Consider the following 20,790-nt stretch of genomic DNA (forward strand, 5'->3'; position numbering starts at 1 on the left):
GGCTTCTGGAAGCTGAAGTCCCAAACATCTGGAGATGTACCTTCTGCCCAACCCGATCTAAAGGAGTACTGCCATCCACCTATCAGAGGCTCCCACCAGTAAGACTGGTTAGGTTGGTAAGCGCATGATACGGGGCCCTCTAGTGCTGGAATTCCCTTCTGATTGACTTTATGCCTCGCTCCTTCAGTGCAGGTGTTCATGCAAGGCTTGAAGGCCTATAACCTCACAGCTGCCTTTATCTAGGACTGTAGATATGATAGGCCAGAGCAGCCCACTTTATTAGTATACTCCTTTCTGATGTGCTCCCATATCAATTGTATCTGTATCATTTCTTTGTATGTCGTTTTGCAAGGGTGTAGCTTGGAAAAGTGTTGAAATAAATGGCGAAGCTTCCGTAAGTGATCTCAATAGAGCTCGTGAGGTTGTCTCCATGATAGCACATACTTTGTGGAGTGTGGAGGTGTACTGGATTCTTACTTCTAATTACCTTTCAGAGGCAGATGAGTAATTAGTTATTCACGGCTTGATAATTATACCGGAAGCCAGCTCAGCGTTCAGTGAGCATCTCTGTACATTATATACTTCTCTTCTTATGGTTTGTTTTAATTGTGATTGCTCTAGAAGCGTCTCTGTGTTTTAAAAGCTGCTTTGCTGTTTTAAATGTGGATTGTGGTAGAGAATTGCAGCTTGGAAATGTTAAAAATAACAAATACATTTTAAAAGGTTTTAACTTTTTAAAAACCATACTTGTTACGCTTTTAGGAGTATGTTTCTGTGTGGAATACTAATATGTAGCTTGTTGGGACATCTGGAAATCACAGCACTGTTGATGCACCACAGAATTGTGAGTAACTTGTATTCTGTAATTGCAGGGAAAACAAACCCCGAAAAGGAGGGATTTGTGTTGCAAACCACACATCTCCAATTGATGTTATAATCTTGACGAATGATGGGTGTTATGCAATGGTACGTCAAAGTAGTGTGTGTGTGTGTGTGTGTTTTGTAACTGCAAGAGCCAAGGGTTGCAAAAACACTTAAAAATAAACCCCCAAAGTCATTGTTGACCCTTAGTCGCTTCCTGGTTTCCAGTAACTCGTGAAGAACTCATTGAAGTGAGTTAAGGTTTTCTTGGTGGAAGGCGGCAGTATTGCAACCGAAACTCTTCCCCATGACCTGAGTTCGATCCCAGCGGAAGCTGGGTCCCAGGTAGCTGGCTCAGGTCGACTCAGCCCTCCATCCTTCCGAGGTCGGTAAAATGAGTACCCATCTTGCTGGGGGAAAGGTAGTCATGACTGGGGAAGGCAATGGCAAACCACCCCTCTATAGTCTGCCACGAAAACGCCAGCGCAAGCGGCGTCCCTCTAGGGGTCAGCAATGACCCGGTGCTGGCACAGGAGGAACCGTTCCTTTTCCTTTCTTGGTGGAAACCTCTCGAGAAGTGAAGCACATGCTTAAGTAATGTTGAGGTGGTAGCCGTGCACTAATGGTATAAAAACCTATTAGTGTATGTATTTTATTAATGTTAGGGGCGTCGTACCTCTTTCAGCCCGTGGGCTGAATTCAGTTTTGGAGAAGCTATCCAGTGCTAGGTAGGGCCAAAGATAAAAGGGGCATGCTCAAAAATACAGGCGTATTTTAGCTTAAAACTCTTACTGCCATTTCAACCTTTTAGAATGGGGGAAAAACTGTACGAAACCAGGAAAACCACCAAACAATCAGTGATCCAAGGAAAAGGGGTGGGGCCAGGGGAAGGAGGTGTGGCCATTTGGGAGAACCCTGCAGGGCCGGATTGGGTCCACGGGCAGGTTAGTTTAGCCCACGGGCCTGAGGTTCGAAGCCCCGCACTTATATGCAACCAAAATTAAATATGCAGCTGCATAGAAGTACTTACCTGAATAGTTTGTAGATTTGTTTAGCACAATCAGCATGCCAAGCTCTTCACAGAGTACAAGAAGATGTTAATCTGGTGCTATCGGTTACTAAGCAAATTTATTTAACCCTTTTCGTACCAGATTAACAGAATTTACAGCGGACAGATCCCTGCCCCCTAGCCGCTTACAGTCTAAAATTTGACATGGGAGAAATAGAGGAGGGGGAGGAAAAGGGAGGCTGGGGTAAATGTGTTGGGTTTAATGCTTCCTGGGGGCATTGTATGTAGAGCTTTATTTTACCTGTCCCCTTTCAAAACACAGAAATGATAGTAGTGTTGGCGTGTCTGTCAAATATAATGTCGTGAAACCTCGTGTCATCAAATACATGGCAAAGTTATGTTCTGTGAGGCTTGAATCCTCTGGAGTGAAGGAACAGTCCTTTTACAGCCCAAACGAATGTTAGCTCAGCAGACACATAGTCCCAACCTTGTATTTGCTGATGTAACGGAAAATGCATGTGTTGGTGTGACACCAGGGATGTCTGTCACCAGGAAATTGGTCCTTTTTGGACCAGATGGAGTTCCGCGGTGTGCCTGACTCAGCTTGCATTTGTGAGCCAAGCTGTGGGTTTCCCCTGAACTCTGGGGACGTTTTGCAGGGTTTTTGTGTGTGTAGAGATTTGTGCAAATTGCAGCCGTACTTTGTGCAAAATTCAACTGTAATTTGTGCAAATTAAAAAACACATCAAATCCACTGGCTGACACGACTCACTGCAGACTGAGTCGGGCCTGCTAGGGGAAAACAGGCCGAAGTCTGAGGGTGAGCCAATGACAGCTTGTCGAGCTCCACCCAACAGACGGATTCCTATGACATCCCTATGAGACCCTTAATTGGGGATTCCTCTGAGACCCTTAACTGGGGAGGCTTGGCTAGAGGAAACCTCCCCCCTTATTTCCCCTTCTAGATGCAGTCACTTTCAGTTTGGGAGCTCAGTTGGGGGTAGAGCAAATCCTTGTTAAAAAGGCAGGGGAAATATTTTCAGGGCATAACTGGTCGGTGGGTGGAAGGCTAAGTGCTTCTCTTCTGTCCCCCAGTCCTCCTCTATAAATACCCCTGGCCCCTGTGTTAGCGTCACAAGGGAACTATAGAATTAGGAGCCCTATATTTCCTGCACAAAAATATAATTTGGCCTTGTTTACAGTAGGGTTGGTAACATGGTGCCCGGGAACCAATGTGCCCCTGGACACTTTTTTTAATCCCCTGCCAAGGTGCCCTAATTTTTCCATTTTTAAAAAATTAACACATTTTCTTACTTACAGCTGGGTTTGCTGTGAAATAAGGCTCCTGTTGAAAACTAGATTGAAAGGAGGTATTTAGTCTGTTGGGACTCAGGCCCCACCTTTGCCTTGTACTCATCTTTTGGGCAGGTTACTTGTCCTTGGCAGGGCTCCCCTGGCAGCCATTTTGTTGTGGTGCCCAGGACTGTTCTTCAATTTATCAAATGTGCCACAGCCCCAAAAGGTTGCCTACCCCTGGTTTACAACAAGTGAGACTGTCAAATTCATGAGGCTTCTTTATTTAGTTAAAAGGGAACTATCTTGGAAGGAAGTCATGTTGATTTAATCATGTTGTCTTTTTGTGGGGGGCTTACAGGTTGGCCAGGCTCATGGAGGCCTAATGGGTGTCATTCAAAGGGCCACTGTCAAGGCCTGCCCACACGTCTGGTTTGAACGCTCCGAAATGAAAGATCGCCATCTAGTGACAAAAAGGTAGAATTCCTATTTTCCTTTTTAAAAAAAATACTGTGCTAGCGACAAATTACCATTGCATGTCCTAATGGTAAATTATTTGTACTCTACTGTGTAGAAGGGCTCACCGATTTTTACTTTATCCTGGAAATTCCCATCAGAAAGTCAGTTAAGCTCAGAGAGTGACTGGGCTGGTGATGCCCAGTGAGCATTGTGGCTATGCAGGGCTCTGTTCTCTCTTCTATGTAACCCTGGCGCAGTAGTCACTACAACACCTAAAAATTGTGTTTGTTCTGTCTGTGGATGCACTGCAAGGTGACTCCTTTAGTCCCAAGATGCAAAAAAAGGTTTTTAGTCTGCATTCTTTGTGTGTGACTCTGTGACTGAAGGAGGAAGAAGAAATTGGGGTGGGGCAGGCCTCCCATCCACTGGAGAAGGAAATGGCAACCCACTCCAGTATTCTTGCCAAGAAAACCCCATGGAATGTATCACAAGGCTAAAAGATATGACGCCGGAAGATGAGCCCCTCAGGTCGGAAGGTGTCCAATATACTACTGAGGAAGAGCAGAGGGAATTTCCAAGTAGCGCCACAAAGAGTGAAGCGGCTGGGCCAAAGCCAAAAGGACACTCAGCTGTGAATGTGTCTGGTGGTGAAAAGAAAATCCGATGCTGTAAAGAACAATATTGTTTAGGAACCTGGAATGTAAGATCAATGAATCAAGGTAAGCTGGAGGTGGTCAAACATGACATGGCAAGATTGAACATCGACATCTTGGGAATCAGCGAACTAAAATGGACAGGCATGGGGGAATTTAATTCAGATGACCATTATATCTACTACTGTGGGCAAGAATCCCTTAGAAGAAATGGAGTAGTACTCATAGTCAACAAAAGGGTGGGAAAAGCAGTACTGGGGTACAATCTCAAAAACGATAGAATGATCTCAGTACGAATCCAAGGCAAACCATTCAACATCACAGTAATTCAAGTCTATGCCCCAACCACTGAGGCCGAAGAAGCTGCGGTTGATCAGCTCTATGAAGACCTACAACACCTTCTAGAACTAACACCAAAAAAATATGTCCTTTTCATCATAGGGGATTGGAATGCCAAAGTAGGAAGTCAAGAAATAACCGGGATAACAGGCAAGCATGGCCTTGGAGTACGAAATGAAGCCGGACAAAGGCTAATAGAGTTTTGCCAAGAGAACACGCTGATCATAGCAAACACTCTTTTCCAACAGCACAAGAGGCGACTCTACACATGGACATCACCAGATGGTCAATATCGAAATCAGATTGATTATGTCCTTTGCAGCCAAAGATGGAGAAGCTCCATACAGTCAGTAAAAACAAGACCTGGAGCTGACTGTGGCTCAGATCATGAGCTTCTTGTTGCAAAATTTCGGCTTAAATTGAAGAACGTAGGGAAAACCAATAAACCATTCAGGTATGACCTCAGTCATATCCCTTATGAATATACAGTGGAGGTGATGAATAGATTTAAGGGATTAGACCTGATAGAATGCCTGAGGAACTATGGACAGAGGTCCATAACATTGTTCAGGAGGCAGCAACTAAATCCATCCCAAAGAAAAGAAATGCAAGTCTGATTTCTTGGGCTGTCTGATGAGGCTTTACAAGTAGCTGAGGAAAGAAGGGAAGAGAAAAGCAAGGGAGAAAGAGGAAGATATATCCAACTGAATGCAGAGTTCCAGAGAATAGCAAGGAGAGGCGAGAAGGCCTTCTTAAATGAACAATGCAAAGAAATCGAGGAAAACAATAGAATGGAAAAGACTAAAGATCTTTTCAAGAAAATTGGAGATCTCAAGGGAACGTTTTGTGCAAAGACGGGCATGATAAAGGACAAAGAAGGCAGGGACCTAACAGAAGCAGATGAGATTAAGAAGAGGTGGCAAGAATACACAGAAGAACTATACAGGAAAGATCTGAATGTCCCTGAAAGCCATGATAGTGGGGTCACTGAACTTGAGCCGGACATCCTCAAGAGTGAAGTCAAGTGGGCCTTAGGAAGCATTACTAACAACAAAGCTAGTGGAGATGACAGTATTCCAGCTGAGCTATTTAAAATCCTAAGAGATGATGCTGTTCAAGTGCTGCATTCAATATGCCAACACATTTGGAACACTCAACAGTGGCCACAAGACTGGAAAAGGTCAGTTTACATTCCAATTCCAAAGAAGGGCAATGTCAAAGAGTGTTCAAACTACCGCACAATTGCGCTCATTTCACATGCCAGCAAGGTTATGCTCAAAATCCTACAAGCTAGGCTTCAGCAGCATGTGAACCGAGAACTACCGGAAGTACAAGCTGGGTTTTGAAGAGGCAGAGGAACTAGAGATCAAATCACCAACGTTCGCTGGATCATGGAGAAAGCAAGAGAATTCCAGAAAAGCGTCTATTTCTGCTTCATTGACTACGCAATCATTCAAACTGTGGCAAATTCTTAAAGAGATGGGAGTATCAGACCACCTTACCTGACTCCTGAGAAACCTGTACAAGGGTCAAGAAGCAACAGTAAGAACCAGACATGGAACAACCGATTGGTTCAAAATTGGGAAAGGAGTACGACAAGGCTGCATATTGTTGCCCTGCTTATTTAACTTATATGCAGAGTACATCATGAGAAACGCCAGACTGGATGAATCACAGGTCGGAATTAAGATTGCCGGGAGAATTATCAACAACCTCCGATATGCAGACGATACCACCCTAATGGCAGAAAGCGAAGAGGATCTCAAGAGCCTCTTGTTGAGGGTGAAAGAGGAGAGTGCAAAAGCTGGTTTGAAACTCAACATTAAAAAAACTAAGATCATGGCATGTGGCCCCATCACTTCCTGGCATATAGAAGGGGAAGAACTGGAAGCAGTGGCAGATTTTATTTTCTTGGGCTCCAGGATCACCGCAGATGGTGACTGTAGCCATGAAATTAAAAGACGCTTGCTCCTTGGGAGGAAAGCTATGGCCAACCTAGACAGCATAGTAAGAAGCAGAGACATCACCTTGCTGACAAAGATTCGTATAATCAAAGCTATGGTTTTCCCAGTAGCAACATGTGGCTGTGAGAGCTGGACTATAAGGAAGGCTGAGCGCCGAAGAATTGATGCTTTCGAACTGTGGTGCTGGAGAAGACTCTTACGAGTCCCCTGGACTGCAAGGAGGTCAAATCAGTCCATCCTAAAGGAAATCAACCCTGAGTGCTCATTGGGAGGACAGATACTGAAGCTGAAGCTCCAATATTTTGGCCACCTAATGCGAAGAGAAAACTCTCTGGAAAAGACCCTGATGCTGGGAAAGACTGAAGGCAAAAGGAGAAGGGGACGGCAGAGGATGAGATGGCTAGATAGCATCACCGATGCAGTGAATATAAACTTGAGCATGCTCCGGGAGAGAGCGAAGGACAGGAAGGCCTGGCGTGCTATGGTCAATGGGGTCACGAAGAGTCAGACACGAGTTAACGACTGAACAACAACAAGGCCTCCCATATTGTGAAAGGGTTGGCAAGGGAGAATTTCAATTTATTCTTTGAATCAGATGTGACAAGGCTTCCCCTCTTCTTGTATTTGAGACCCAGGGGTGTTGCTAGTCCTGGGCCTGCGGGGCCCTCCCAGATATATTTCCCAGACCCCAAGTGTCCATTGATGCCGATAGAAGATTTCCTTCAACTTAATTGCAAGGGGTGGGGGGAGTTTTCCTACAGGAGGAAAAGAGAGAGACATGGGAAAGGGAAAGAGAGAAGTTGGGGAGTAACAGTGAGAGATTCCAAATTAATTGTAATTGAAAAGGAACTACTGATTTGGAATGATCTTGGGTGGGGTGCAAATTAAAGCATTTATGTTAACTTGAGGTGATGAATTGAGAAATTAATTGGCTGGCTTTGCCTTCTGTGAAATTTAAATAAATGCCAGTAATTGCTTCTAAATTTGCATGTATAAATATAAATTAGCGTATGCAAATTTAATGCACATTTGTGTCCTATGGGCCTGGCCCCCGAATCTTTTTAGTGAATAGCAACGCCCATGAGACCACACATCAGTATTATTCAGGAGCTCCTATTCTACAATTTCTGCACATGTAGAGACCATTCCTGCAAACAACGAGTGAAATGGCCTTGGTTATGCAATTCAAAGGCACAAATCTCTTTGCTTTAAAAAGAGACAAGCAGTGATTTAACTTGCATTGGTAAAACCTTGTTGTATACATTGTTATATGGTATTAAAAAAAACTAAGCGGAATAGATACGTTTAAAATAATGCTAGCCTTCCCTAACCTGGTGCCCTCCGGATCTGTGCCACTACAACTGCCATCATCCTCAGCCTGCATGACTATGTGGACAAAAGAGCTGTGCTGGATCAGACCAAAGGCGTGTCTAGTCCAGCATTCTATTCCCACTAGATGCCTATGGGAAGCCCACAAGTAGGATAAGGTCATGCTGTCTGGGGATGATGGGAGCTGTATTCCAACACATCTGGAAGACACCGGGTTGCGGAAGGCTGAAATACACCATGTGTATGTGGCTGTTAAATTCTGAATGTGACCTGGAGTGGATCCTTGAACTCTGCTGAGAATCTTTCCTTCCTCCCACCACTGAAATCTATGCCTGTGTGACTGCCAGAATCTGAAAGGGTGCTCTGAAGATAAGCATCATGAAGTGCCGGGAAAGGGCCTGCAAGGAACCATCTCACACTTTGGCAACCCTCGTGCTGGCTTGATTGCTATCTGAAATGACCTAGTTCTGAGCCTCAGTACTGAGACGATGGCTGAAATATTTCTCCTTTTCTAATTTTAGATTGAGGGAACATATTTCCAATAAGGACAAGTTGCCTATCTTAATTTTTCCAGAAGGTAAAAAAAAACACAAACCCCCAAACAGAACTCCTGTTCATTTTTGCTTGTATCGATTTAAAAAATAAAATATGATGAGCCTGGGCTCCCGCTCATGCTTCCAGAGCTCTTCTCATGGGGATCATGTCAAACTCCTAGTGGAATTTCATCCAGTGGTGCAGAACCTGTGGCGGATTGTGTAAAATCGGTTCCGTCTGTGTTTTGCGGATTGTCAGGTGTCTTTTGGTAGAATCGGATCCCCCAAATTTGTGCAAATGTGCATTTGTGCAATTGCGCACATGTGAAAATGTGTGAATTCTCCCAAAATGCGCATTTTCACCCTTTAGCCTAGGGGGAAATGCGCATTTTGGGCTGGTTTTTAATTTTGTGCATTTTTCTATGACAAAATTTGCGCAAAATCCGGGAAAGTTAGAAAACCGGTTTGCAAGTCTGTGGAATCCACATGACAGGCAGAAAGCCAGTCTGCTGCAGAATGTCTGGGTCAGATTCATGAAATCCGAACTCATTTGGCTGCATTGCGGATTTCTCCGACATCCCTATGTGGCGGACAAGGGCATAAGATGATTGAGGGCTATAATCTCATCCAGTCATTTCTCTTCCCTCAGCCTACCATGTCTAGCACATGTGTGGAGGGGAAAGGGGGGCCATGCTTGCTTGCCCCACTCCAGCACCTGTGCGTCTACCAGCCCTCCCCGCTTCTCCAATGTCTGTGCATTCAGGACGGCAGCTGAAAAAGGAGATTGAGAAACCCCAACTATGCAGGCAACCTGGTTGCCAGAGGTGGGGAACCTCTCTCCGTTTCAGTGCTAACTGCAGCCCTTCCTGGAGAAGGCAGGTCTGGCCACACTGACACACGCTTTGACACCTCCAGATTAGATTACTGCAATGCACTCTACATGGGGCTGCCCTTGAAGAGTGTTCAGAAATGGAAAGTGTTCTTTCTGTTTCAGCGAAGCTCTCACGGGCCACATTCCAGTTGTGGGTGCGGCCGAAGGCAAAGGGACTGGGGCCAAAATACAAATAAAATAAATACAGCAAATTTTCACTTAAAGCTCTAACTGGCAGTAACTAGGCCTTAGGAGAGGTATTTCAACCTTCTAAAATGGGGGGAAAACCTGTATGAAAGCTGGGAAACTACCAAATGATAGGTGGGGTGGGGGGGAAGGGGTTATGGCCATCTGGGGAACCCCAGGAGGGCCAGATTTGGATCCCAGCCCTGAGTTTCTCCACCCCTGCCCTGTGCCCATGCAACTGGATGTGTGTGCCCCCCCCCCTTAAGACATTTTGCTGAAAGTGTGGATTTTAAGGAAGTGGAACCACTGGGCATTCAACAAGAGTGGGGACATCAGGCAGGGGTCCAGTTCCCCCTCCATGTGCTTTTGCACACTGTTTCTCTCTGATGTGCATGCTTACTGGGGCTGGGGGAGCAAAAGAATGAGTGAATAGAGGTACTAACACGGCTCCTCAAACTACGGATGGTAATTACTAAGGCTGGGCTGATTATGCCCCACACCCCCTGCTCACACTTATGTGGGGCCATTTGTCCCCTGCAAAAGGAGGAGAAGGGAGGGAAGTTTCAAGAACATCTCAGGTGGGCTTACCTTAACGACAAGATGGCTGAGGCCACCCCTCCCCCCGATAAAGGACTTGCCACCACTTCAACTGGCTGGTTAACCAGGGAAATGGGTGATACTCCTAATATATCTTCCAATTCTGCAAGGTTGCAGCCACTTGATTAGATGTTTGGCCTGCTAATATCCCGATGTGCGTGCGTGTTTCTTACTGATCACTCTCTCTCTTTTATCAGGCACTTGTATAAACAACACCTCGGTAATGATGTTTAAAAAGGGAAGTTTTGAAATAGGTGGCACCATCTATCCAGTTGCTATCAAGGTAAGAGAGCGGGAACACTTTCTAATGCTGCTCAAGGGCCATCGGATTCTAGGTTTGCCACCCAGTCAGAGCCTTTGAGATGCTTGCCATCTGTGGGGGCAGCTTTGCGCAGTGTGTGTTGTCTCCGTGGGGGCAGCATGTCCTGCCATCACCGGGAAGAGCAGCTACGCTTTCCAGCGCCAGTGGAATCCTGCGCCTCCTGCATCCTTGCTGTGATCACCAACCTGAGATTGGAGACTGCCGTGGAGATTTCTCCAGGAAGCAGGGCGTGGAGGCGAAACGGCACACTCTGGAAGAAGCCAAGGAGGGTCCATGGGCTGGATGCAGAACTTCTGTGGGTTGGAGATTCTGCATTCCCGGGCTAGGATAAATACACAGAGTTGAGCTGAAATGCATCATTGAGTCTAATTTATCTATAAACCTGCATCTCTCTTAAACTGAGAAGCAGATTTGTAAATAGTTAACTATTTTAATAAGCACTTAAAAGAGATCATGGGTGGTGGCAGGTGCCATCTTAGAAGAGGCATTCCTCCTCTCCCCGTGGGCCCCCCCCCCTCATGCACAAGAGGGAATGCCTTTGAGGTGGTGTGTTGATCTGGGGTCCTGCTTCTGTCAGGGCCCAGCCAACAACAGATTCTTGTAGATTACCAAGATGAAATGAAGCCACTTGTGAAAAAAGATGACAGTGTACTGACAGAAAATGGATGCAGAATATGTATACAAAGAAAGTCCACATCTCCCCTCAGTTGACAAAGCAGGCACCCTTGTCACAAGCTGATATGTCTACCCGAGTCCCCAGGATAGACGGGGAAGCCGTTCCTGGGCCAAAGGGTCTCCAAGCTGGTAATGCGTATTTCCCCTTGAAGGAGACCAAATCGGTCTGCTCTTAGCACAAGCTTATATAGGTTTCTCCAATAGCTGACAGGTTAGACACACACTTGGGAGAAGGCGGGGGGGGGGGGCTCCCCCATTTGAAGCATCCAGCGTGGGAACCAGATTGCAAAGGAAGACCTCTAGCATTCCAGAGGGAGAGAGAGAAAGAGTGGGGGAGTGGGAACCGCCCAACTCATGGGTGAGGTAAACAGGCATATGCACGGTTGTTGACATATGAAACTGCACTTGCTTTATACCAATTAAAAGTATGTGAGAGGCTCACTGTGGAAGCCCCCTCCCCAATCAAGGGGCCTACTTTTGTTAGCTAAAGCCTGCTACACTCTGCTAACGCTGTTAAACTACACAGGTCTCTATTTATTCAGGGGCTCTGTGAAGTCCATATTTTCTGTTCGCCAACCAGCCCACTACAGGTGGCACCTGCCACTTTTTTTTTATGATGGCTACTGCAAGACTTGCATGCATCATTCAAAAACTGTGTGCTTTCCCCCCCCTTCAGGACTGTCTTCATATACAAATCTAAGACATTCAGTCAACTGGTTAACTCATTTGGCTGAGATTTCTTGGAAAGGGTGAGAGCCTTAACGTAGAGGTGCCTGCTAAGCCATGTTCAAAGCATTCCTCTCACTCTCAATGATGAGGGATGGGTATTGTCAGAGTTGTCTTTTCCTGTGGCATCTGGCTGGCTACACCCTGAACCAGTCTGGCTGTTCCTGATATCTCTGTGTGCAAATCCCCTAGTTCAATATCTACAGAAGATCTTTACTTTTTACCTGTGCTAAAAGTTGGAGGCACTCTTCACCCTTACACCTCAAAAGATTGACTTGGGGCACATATGAGAGGGCAGATTACCAGCTCTCGAAGCAGGGCAGGCGTCAAGGATAGGCCTGGTTGGGCACCTGACGAGGGCCCAGAGCCCAGCAGGGGCCCTGTGAAAGGAGTTGTTCCTCCTCTTCACCATTGCAACCTGCTTATTTGTCTGCCTCTCACTCTGACCCAGGCAATGGTGGTGATGAGAAGGAGGAGCAGCGGGTGCCACGGCCTACTTGCTCCCTGGCTCTCTGCCTGTCGAACAAGCAAGTCGTAGCAATGAGGAGGAGGAGGAATAGCAGCTGACGACAATGGTGGTGAGAAGGTGGACTCACTGAGAAAGAGGGCCCCTTGAGGGTGTTTTGCCCAAGGGCCTTCAAAAACCTGGAGCTGGCACTGCCTGAGAGGAGCCCACCTGGAGGTGAGGAAGCGAACCCACATCGGTGTCTTGTGCAGCAGGCAGCCCTTTCTGAGCCCGGACAGTTCTGCTCTCATCTGGAATGCCAGCAGACTTAACCTGCCCTGAGCCAAAGGAAAGCCCGAGTGGTGAACCATGTCTTGCTTGTGGACCTCTGGTTGGCCACTGTGGGAAACCAGATGCTGGACTCGATGGTTCTGATGCAACAGGGCTGCTCTCATGTCCTTTTTCTTTGGGTGTCACAGGAGACTTTGATGATCAATTCCTTGCACACAGTTTAGACATTTCTCCTCTAGTTGTAGCATCGTAGTACGCATGTTCTGAAACGGCCTCTTGTGTGTGGGCTGTCGGCATGACAATGGCTCCCGAACTGTCCTTGTTTTGCAGTATGACCCCCAGTTTGGAGACGCCTTCTGGAACAGCAGCAAGCATGGCATAGTGAGCTACCTCCTGCGGATAATGACCAGCTGGGCCATCGTCTGCCACGTGTGGTATCTGCCACCAGTGATGAGACAGGTATTTCCTGGTCCCATCGTTGATGGGGTAGACGCTGACACTAAGGGCGCAATCCTATGGGGATAGTCGGCCGCCTCTGGGTTCGGAGGCAGACGACTATCCAATGCAAGGTGGGCAGAGCACAGGGGGAATATTCTCGGCGCTCCAGCCGCCCTGCATTAGTGGCTAGGTGGCCTGTTTTGGCTGTCTAGCCAGGGTGCCTTGGAGCAGGGGTGAGGATCCAGGTGGCACATAGGAAGCATCATAACGGCGCTTCCGCCCTCTCCTCCCCCAGGAATGCCCGCTTCTTGGCCACCCTGTGATGCTGTTACGGGCGCAGAGCCATGGATGAACTGCGCTGCCCACGAGGTGGGGTGGGGGCAGGGAGTCGGTTTTCTGGGAACCGACCTCTGAACGTTGGCTCCGAGCTCGGTTCCCAGAACACAAAAAATCCTATGGCCATCTAGACGCTGTCTAGCAGCCATAGGATTGTACCCTAAGTTCAAGAAACATCTTTTCCTGTTGGAGCTACTGTAATTCTGGAATGATCTCCCTGACGAGGCCCACCTGGCCCCAACATTGTTATCTTTTTGGCACTCAGTTAAAACTGCCCTCTTCTCTCTGGCATTTGGCAGCATATAATGAGTTTTTAATTAGGTCCTGGATTGTCTTTGGCTGATGGTTTAAAATAATTTTTTTAGATCTATGTTGTCTGTGTGGGTGCTATCTGTTTATATGGTTTTTATGTAAATACTTTTTTGTACTTTGTATAATGTGTTTTAATGGTTTCTAATTTTTGTGACCCATGCAGAGAGCTTCAGCTATGGGGTGGTACAGAAATATAATAAATGAAATGTAATGCAATTTTTCGGGGGTGATGAACCTGGGACCCATCTCTGCTTCCCACCTACCCCCTTTTAAAAGTCTACAGTCAGCTTTACTGTTGCATTCATGTTTGTTGCCCTTACCCGGATTCTAACAGTGTGTTGGTTGGATTGCAGGAAGGAGAAGATGCGGTTCAATTTGCCAACAGGGTGAAATCTGCCATTGCTCGCCAAGGAGGACTTACTGAATTGCCCTGGTGAGAAAAAATGAGATTTTGTCTTTAAGGCAGGGATGACAACTCTCTTTCAGCTTGAGGGCCAAATTTTATTTTGCAGTGGCTCCCGGAGGCTGCATTCCAGTGGTGGGTGGGGCCAAAGGCAAAAGGGGGCAGGCCAGAAATACCAACTTAAAGCTCTTACTGCCAGGGATTAAGCCTTAGGAGAGATAATTCAGCCTTTTAGCATGGGCAAAAAACTGCTCAAAAGCTGGGGAAACCATCAAATGACCAGCAGTCAGGGGAAAGAGAGTGAGGCCAGGGGAAAGGGGCGTGGCCATTAGAGAACCCCAGAAAGCCAGACTGAGACCTCACAGGGACTGGATTTGGCCCATAGGCCTGAGGTTTAAGACTCCTGCTTTAAGGAGAGAAGGGCTTTGTAACAGGAGCTGTTTTCTTTCCATAACAGATGATGTTGATCTAGAGATCTAAATCTAATCCAGAGGCTGTTGTGAAAACTTTTCCTGCTTTCTATGCTATTCCCATAATTTGAAGCTCCTTTTAGTCTCCTTATTTCAGAGGTGAAAGACTGAACAGTGGATCCTTGTATTGCCATCTTCTGTTGGAGAACACAAATGATCTGAGAGGTTTTGAACATTGCCTGGCCAATATGAATAGCTCCCAGAAGGAGATTCCATACATTCATGGCCCAATACACATGTTGCTTGGTTTGGCAGTGTCTACTTGGCTGCACATTTTTCAATGTCACTCAGAGTCTCTGCATGTTCATTGGGCAAATGTGCTAATTCCCCGGTTCGTGTGTTGGTTTATGCATATTGTCTGTGTAGTGTCATGTGACTGCACAATCGCTAGTGTTTATGGCTGGGGCTGAGCCCTTTTTGGCAACGCTGAAGGGTCCCCCTCCTTCCCCTTGCAGCAACCTTTTTTTGGCGGGGGAGTGAAAGCTTTTACCCGCTCAGGACTGCAGCTGTGTTTCCTGGCCTTGCTCTGGATTGGCACTGTGAAATCATCACGTAGCCAAATCTGGCTTCAAAGTGCCATAACATTGTGCCATTCATTCTACGATCCAACGTGACCTGGGAGCACATTCCCAGGAAGAGGGGATAAGAATTGACGTTGGAGCAACATCCAGTCAGGGAAACTAAACAAATGGTAGCAGGGGTGGCGGGTGTGGAGTGAACAAGATGAGCAAGAGTTTTGATGGGGGTGGCTGGGAATACTTTGCTGTCCTTTGACGCTGATATTAAGAGCCTTGCTACACAAGGCTTTATTGTGTGCTCGTGATTGCTTACTCATAGTACTTCGTGGATCCTTTACACAACATCGCCATCCTCCAGGGCCTCTCCTGCTCTTTGCAACCATTATTGCAGTTGTTTTCCTAACAAGGAAAAACTGCTATTATTTAGAAAACGTGTTATAAAGCCCTGTGTAAAAATTGAGCAATTCTGCTATATCACAGTGCCATCTAGTGGTTGTATAATGAAACATATAGAAAGGCAGAGAAAGAAAAATCCTGAAAAAAAAAATATGTGTAAAGGAGCTGATCTTAATCCTGCAAAGAATCCTGAAGAAGCAGCCTCAGTAAAAGGGCAGGATAACAGTGTCGTCTAGAAACGCCCTAAATGGGTGAACATTTTGGTGCAGGTTTGGTTCATGGACTTTCTCCTCTGATCTTATTAATCACTAATATGTATGTTAGTACCTTCACTGGGGGGGAAAAAACCCTCAGTGAAGTGTTTTTAAAATCCTTTTCTCAATTGCACAGCAGTTACAAATGGGAAACTGAGGCTTATCGTCTGAGTCTTTCTATAGGCTGCTAAGGTCTGTCCTCCTTGTCTTAGGTTAGAGATGGCTAACTCATGTTGCATTCTATGAAGGTTTACTAAGATGGCCCACATGAGGAAGTGGTGTAAAGCCGGTCCGATTTGGGGTGCATTTTAAGAGGTGGCCAACTCTGGATGGTGAAGCTGCCCAAAAGCTCCGGAGAGGCACTGCATAGGCACTGCACCCAACCTTCTGGAACAGTGGTACCACAATGTATGCTGCAAAACAATCGGAGGATCAAGTAAATGTCAGGGCAACGGCGGCCTTGGTTGAATTCATTTCAGGGAGCCCATAGGCTAATTCTTATTTTTTCCACTTCATTTATAAGAACATTTCTAGTTCACCTTTCAGCCTGAACAAGACGGTTTACAATAACATTAACTGCAACTAGGATCAGAGACTTACAACCAATGAGAGAAGTTAAACCTTCATTCTCATAATTAAAGGTCATTTAAAAGCCAGGTGAAGTTTAAAAAAATGTTTTTACAGCCTGCCTAAAAGCTATCAGGGATGGGGTCAGCCTAACTTCTTTTAGGAGGGAGTTCTACAGCTGGAGTGCTGTCACAAAAAAGGCCCTGTTGTGTGTTCCCACCAACCAAGGCTCTTTTGGTGGTGGGATATGGTGCAAGGTTTCAGAAGATAATGTACGGGCAGATTCATATGGGAGGAGGTGGTCTTTCAGATATCTTGGTCCCTAGCTGTTTAGGGCATTATAGGTAAGAACCAGCACCTTGAATTGGTCCCAGAAATGAGACCTGTGTAATATGGTCTGACAAACACACCAGAATGCATAGGAACACAGGATGCTGCCTTATACTGAGTCAGCCCACTCGTTCATCTAACCCAGGATTGTCGACACTGACTGGCAGCAGCTCTCCAGGGTTTCAGGCAGTTTTTCCAGCCTTGCCTGGAGATACCAGGGATTGAACCTGAGACTTTCTCCATGCAATGCATGTGCTCTTCCATTGAGCTATGGCCCCTCCCCTGGCCATTCCATTATGCCATTTCTGAACACTCTTCAAGGGCAGCTCCATGCAGAGTGCATTGCAGTAATCTAATCTGGAGGTGTCAAGGCATGTGTCGGTGTGGCCAGACCTGTCTTCTCCAGGAAGGGCTGCAGTTGGCACATCAGCTGTAGCTGGCTCTGAGCTTCTTGATGGACTCTTCTGAGTCCACAGCCACAAATGCTTGTTACGACAGCTAGGGTTTGAGAGTGCCATCTATATTATACTTCATATATTTCTCTTTCTGCCCTGTTCTTTTAAGGGATGGAGGATTAAAAAGAGCCAAAGTGAAGGACACTTTTAAGGAGGAGGAGCAGAAAAACTACAGCAAGATGATAATAGGGAATGGAGCATCCTCACCTCGAGCAGCGGACACAGACTGACCACTTGCAGCTGATATTTCTCACGCCTCATCACTATAGAAAAGTGTGGAATTTTTTTTCCCCATTTAGAAAAAAAAAAAGAAAAAAGCACCAAGTGCGGGCAGTGGAGGACATTGCTTTGTTCTTGTCCGTGTGCTGCTGTCCACCGGCGAATTCCTGCTTTTGATGTCTGGAAAAGAGAATTGGATTGAAGCAGAACGGAACATCCCAGTGCTTAAAATGGGCAGCAGTTTTTGAATCTTAGCCCAGAGGGGGAATGTACATAATAATAATAAAATCAAGTTGTTTAATTGTACAAATAATGGTCACATCATTCATGTGGTTAGGGAAGGTTTGAACAAATGTTCCTGTAGGGCAGCCTTCCCCAACTTGGTGTCTTCCAGATGTGTTGGACTACACATCTGGAAGGCGCCTGGCTGGGGAAGGTGGCTGTAGGGTCCCTCTGGTGGACTGCTGTGTGGTGATTGTTTGAATAGATGGTCTTACATTTCCAAGGTTGTTTTGCTGGGTGTGTTTTTCTTGGTGGTGTTGATTAAATGTTTTGGGGAGGGAGTAAATATCTGAGTATTATCAGGCTAAGCAGGTGGGAAATGAGAACCGGCTGGTTTTTATCCTCAGCAGTTGCAATGAAGAACTAGAACAGCCTGCAGACTTCTCTTCAAATTTGCTTCATGTAGGAATCTGTACCATCTTTCAAAAGATGCTTCTAAAAACTGTCCGGAACAATATTTGATGCAGTCTTGGTATCTCCCCCCCACCCCAACCCTTGGTATGAGAGAAAGGGCCAAATGATAAAAAAAAAAAGCTCCAACCTTGCAAATCAGTTTGCCCCCTTCATAATAAAACATTAAAAGCTGGAAGGAAAAAAATACTGGAGGGAAACAAACGTTTTATGAAATGCACTGCTCTCATGGACCGTGTTGGTAACAGCCTATATGTGTATCTGTCACTGAACTGTCTGAGAAATATGTCATGTTGCCTTATTGTAAATGGAAATAAATTCTATATTTCTAACTAGTAGCTTTAAAAATTATTCCTTTCCCAGTGCTGTGTGTATTCCGCAGTATTTTTGTTAAATCCTGGGCTAAAGTCATGCAAATCCTACAGCTTCTACAAATTGTGCACATGAAGTATCTTTGCTTAATTCTTGCTTTACTTCAAACTTATATCCCATGATCTGAGATTTCCCTATGATCTGCCACTTGCTTCTGAGCATATCCACAAACATGAGGGCTAGGAACTGGATGCTTTGGACCTTGCAGCTGAAAACACAAGACTTTCCAGCAATCAGCACCTTCTGAGTGAATTTCTGGGTTTGGAGGAGAGTTGCCATGTTTGTTTAACTGTTCTGCTCCAGGGCCTTTAGTACCTGAACCTTTTGATAGGATGGGAAAAGCATTGCCCACTAAATTTCTGCATTTTGGAGTCAAAACAGATGTAATAGCAGGAGAACTGTGTGTGTGTGTGTGTGTGTGTGTGTGTGTGTGTGTGTGTGTGTATGAATGTAGTTGTGGGGTGATTTGGGTCAGGACTGGCATGGGGGGGGTGTTTATCCCCCTCGCCCCTCCCTATGCTGCCTCTATGGGCAAATAGCAGTGGGACCCTGATCAGTGTTTGGGAGGGGAGGTGAAACCTCAACGAGGAAGTTTTGGGCTCCTGAACTGATGAGGTCTAGGCTACACAAACAGGAGATGATGTGAGCCAACTGTTCTTGGACTGTACCATTTTTTTTACACTGCAGTGGTGTGAGTGTGAGGGGTGGTTTGTAGTTTTGAGTGCATGCTCCACTAGCAAGAACAAAAATAACCCCACAAAGTTAGCCCATTGGTCCCTGCCCTTAAGTCCTCTCTCACTGTCACGTTTTTTATACAGGTGAGTTTTTTTTTTTTTTTAATATGGGGGAGTTCAGTCACTCCCCAACACCCTGTGAACACCCCCTTTCATGGATTAAGGCTATTGATGGCTACTGGTCCTGATGGTTATATATTTCCTCCAGTATCTGAGGCAGTATTGCTGGGGAATGTGACCGGGAAGGTGCTATTGCACCCACGTCCTAATCGTGGGCTTCCCAGAGGCAGCTGGTTGGCCACTGTGTGAACAGAATGCTGGACTAGATGGACCCTTGGTTTGAGCCAGCATGGCTCTTCTTATGCCACCACAAATGTACATTCATTAGTGACCCAATCATTCGTACATGTAAATGTACAGAAACGTCACCCAATATTGGCATTCTATCCATTTCTTTGGGGGCAGGAAAGGATCCCAGGAATCAGGCAAGTCACATGTAGGCACGTACCCCTGGATCATATACTAATGTCCACCTATGGGTGGACAGTGTAGAGGCATGGGCTGCTCCCTCCCCATTCCTGGGATTTCAGTGTCTGGCCTCTTGCTACAGTCGGCTCGTGTACACACAGGGAGCACGCATTCTGAAGAGCTGCAACTCAGCACTGGAGCAGATGCGTTGCAGGCAGAAAGTCCCAGGTTCAGTCCCCAGCATCTCCTGTCCAAAACCCTGGTGTGCCGCTGCCAGTCAGGACAGACGATGTAGAAGGAGCTGAAAGCACTAGGTAGATAACAGCAGGGAAGGGAGCCAGTTGTCCAGGTACCAGAAAAAGAACGTTGACAGTTGGTGTGATGGGAGGCGGAGGGAAGGAAGAGCGGAGAGGAGACGGGAGTTATGGCTGACTGAGAGGGAAGCTAAAGAAAGCCTTCATGAGAGGAAGACGAAAACTTGAAGTTGAGAGTAAGCACCGGAGATGGCAGAAGACCATGAGTAACAGGTCTGACAGAGAAAGAGAGCAGTTACTGTCAACAGAAGAAGCATCTGTTTCTGAGAGAATGAGGGATCTGTGCTGAGTGTCAGGCCTGACTGAAGCAGAAAGCTGGCCTTTAGGAGTTTGTGTTTTCTGACGGGACACCTCCGGAGGCTGGGGGAAGAGTGCCCAGTTAGCCATGTCTCCTCTTCCTCCCCGGCTGCTCCGTGCACCGAGCTATGAATGGGAAGGCTGCGGGGCAGGAGTGCCCCAGGGTGTGTGCAGAGTGCATCACTCCATAGGCAATAATCTCTTCATCAGTTAGCTGGATTTATTTCACCCAGCGTCGTAAGAGGAAAGTTGGCCGGGGGGGGGGGGGAATAGCACTGCCTCGTGTGTGTTTAAATTCATACGGTATTCAATTGCCTCAATGTTCAGATTCAGCCTGCTAACATTTGATATTAGTGGGCCTGCAGTATCTATCAAATGTCCAGCAAAGGATATTCCCTGCAGTGGGAGTGATACCTGGTGCCTGGTAACCCTTTCCAGTGCACACTGCAACATAAACGACATGAGAGGCATTGCAGTTAGACACGTGGCAGTTTAAAGCAGCGACGATCCATGGGATGTATAAACTGAATTTGAAGTGACTGAGAACAGTTAACACGATGTCCACATCAATCATGGCCTCTAATCTCTTCGTGACCAGAGCGTGAACAGGAAAAATCAGAATGAACTAAAAGATCCTTGAAGGATATGGTTCTGCAGTAAT

The 20,790-nt window shown here is 46.3% G+C and overlaps 1 protein-coding gene across 2 annotated transcripts in view; it reads left to right on the forward strand.

The window, feature by feature from the left end:
- GPAT3 (glycerol-3-phosphate acyltransferase 3) overlaps window positions 1-18,305 on the forward strand; it is a 52,225-nt gene extending 33,920 nt beyond the window's left edge. Inside the window, exons 6-13 of one of the 2 annotated variants that reach the window (XR_014791962.1) lie at window positions 873-966; window positions 3,525-3,640; window positions 8,429-8,484; window positions 10,292-10,377; window positions 12,884-13,012; window positions 13,993-14,072; window positions 17,142-17,593; window positions 17,688-18,281. Coding sequence is in view for 1 of the 2 variants with exons in the window: in XM_084855469.1 (XP_084711595.1) it covers window positions 873-966; window positions 3,525-3,640; window positions 8,429-8,484; window positions 10,292-10,377; window positions 12,884-13,012; window positions 13,993-14,072; window positions 17,142-17,262 (682 nt within the window). In the remaining variant the exon portion in view is untranslated. Of the gene's footprint in view, window positions 1-872; window positions 967-3,524; window positions 3,641-8,428; window positions 8,485-10,291; window positions 10,378-12,883; window positions 13,013-13,992; window positions 14,073-17,141 lie in introns of both variants that reach the window. The other variant, XM_084855469.1, reaches the window with a different exon arrangement.
- Window positions 18,306-20,790: the final 2,485 nt, after the last annotated feature.

Source organism: Heloderma suspectum, chromosome 5 (genome assembly GCF_057233095.1).
Source record: "Heloderma suspectum isolate Gila_16-S chromosome 5, 16-S_ref, whole genome shotgun sequence".
Taxonomy (NCBI): Eukaryota; Metazoa; Chordata; class Lepidosauria; order Squamata; family Helodermatidae; genus Heloderma; species Heloderma suspectum.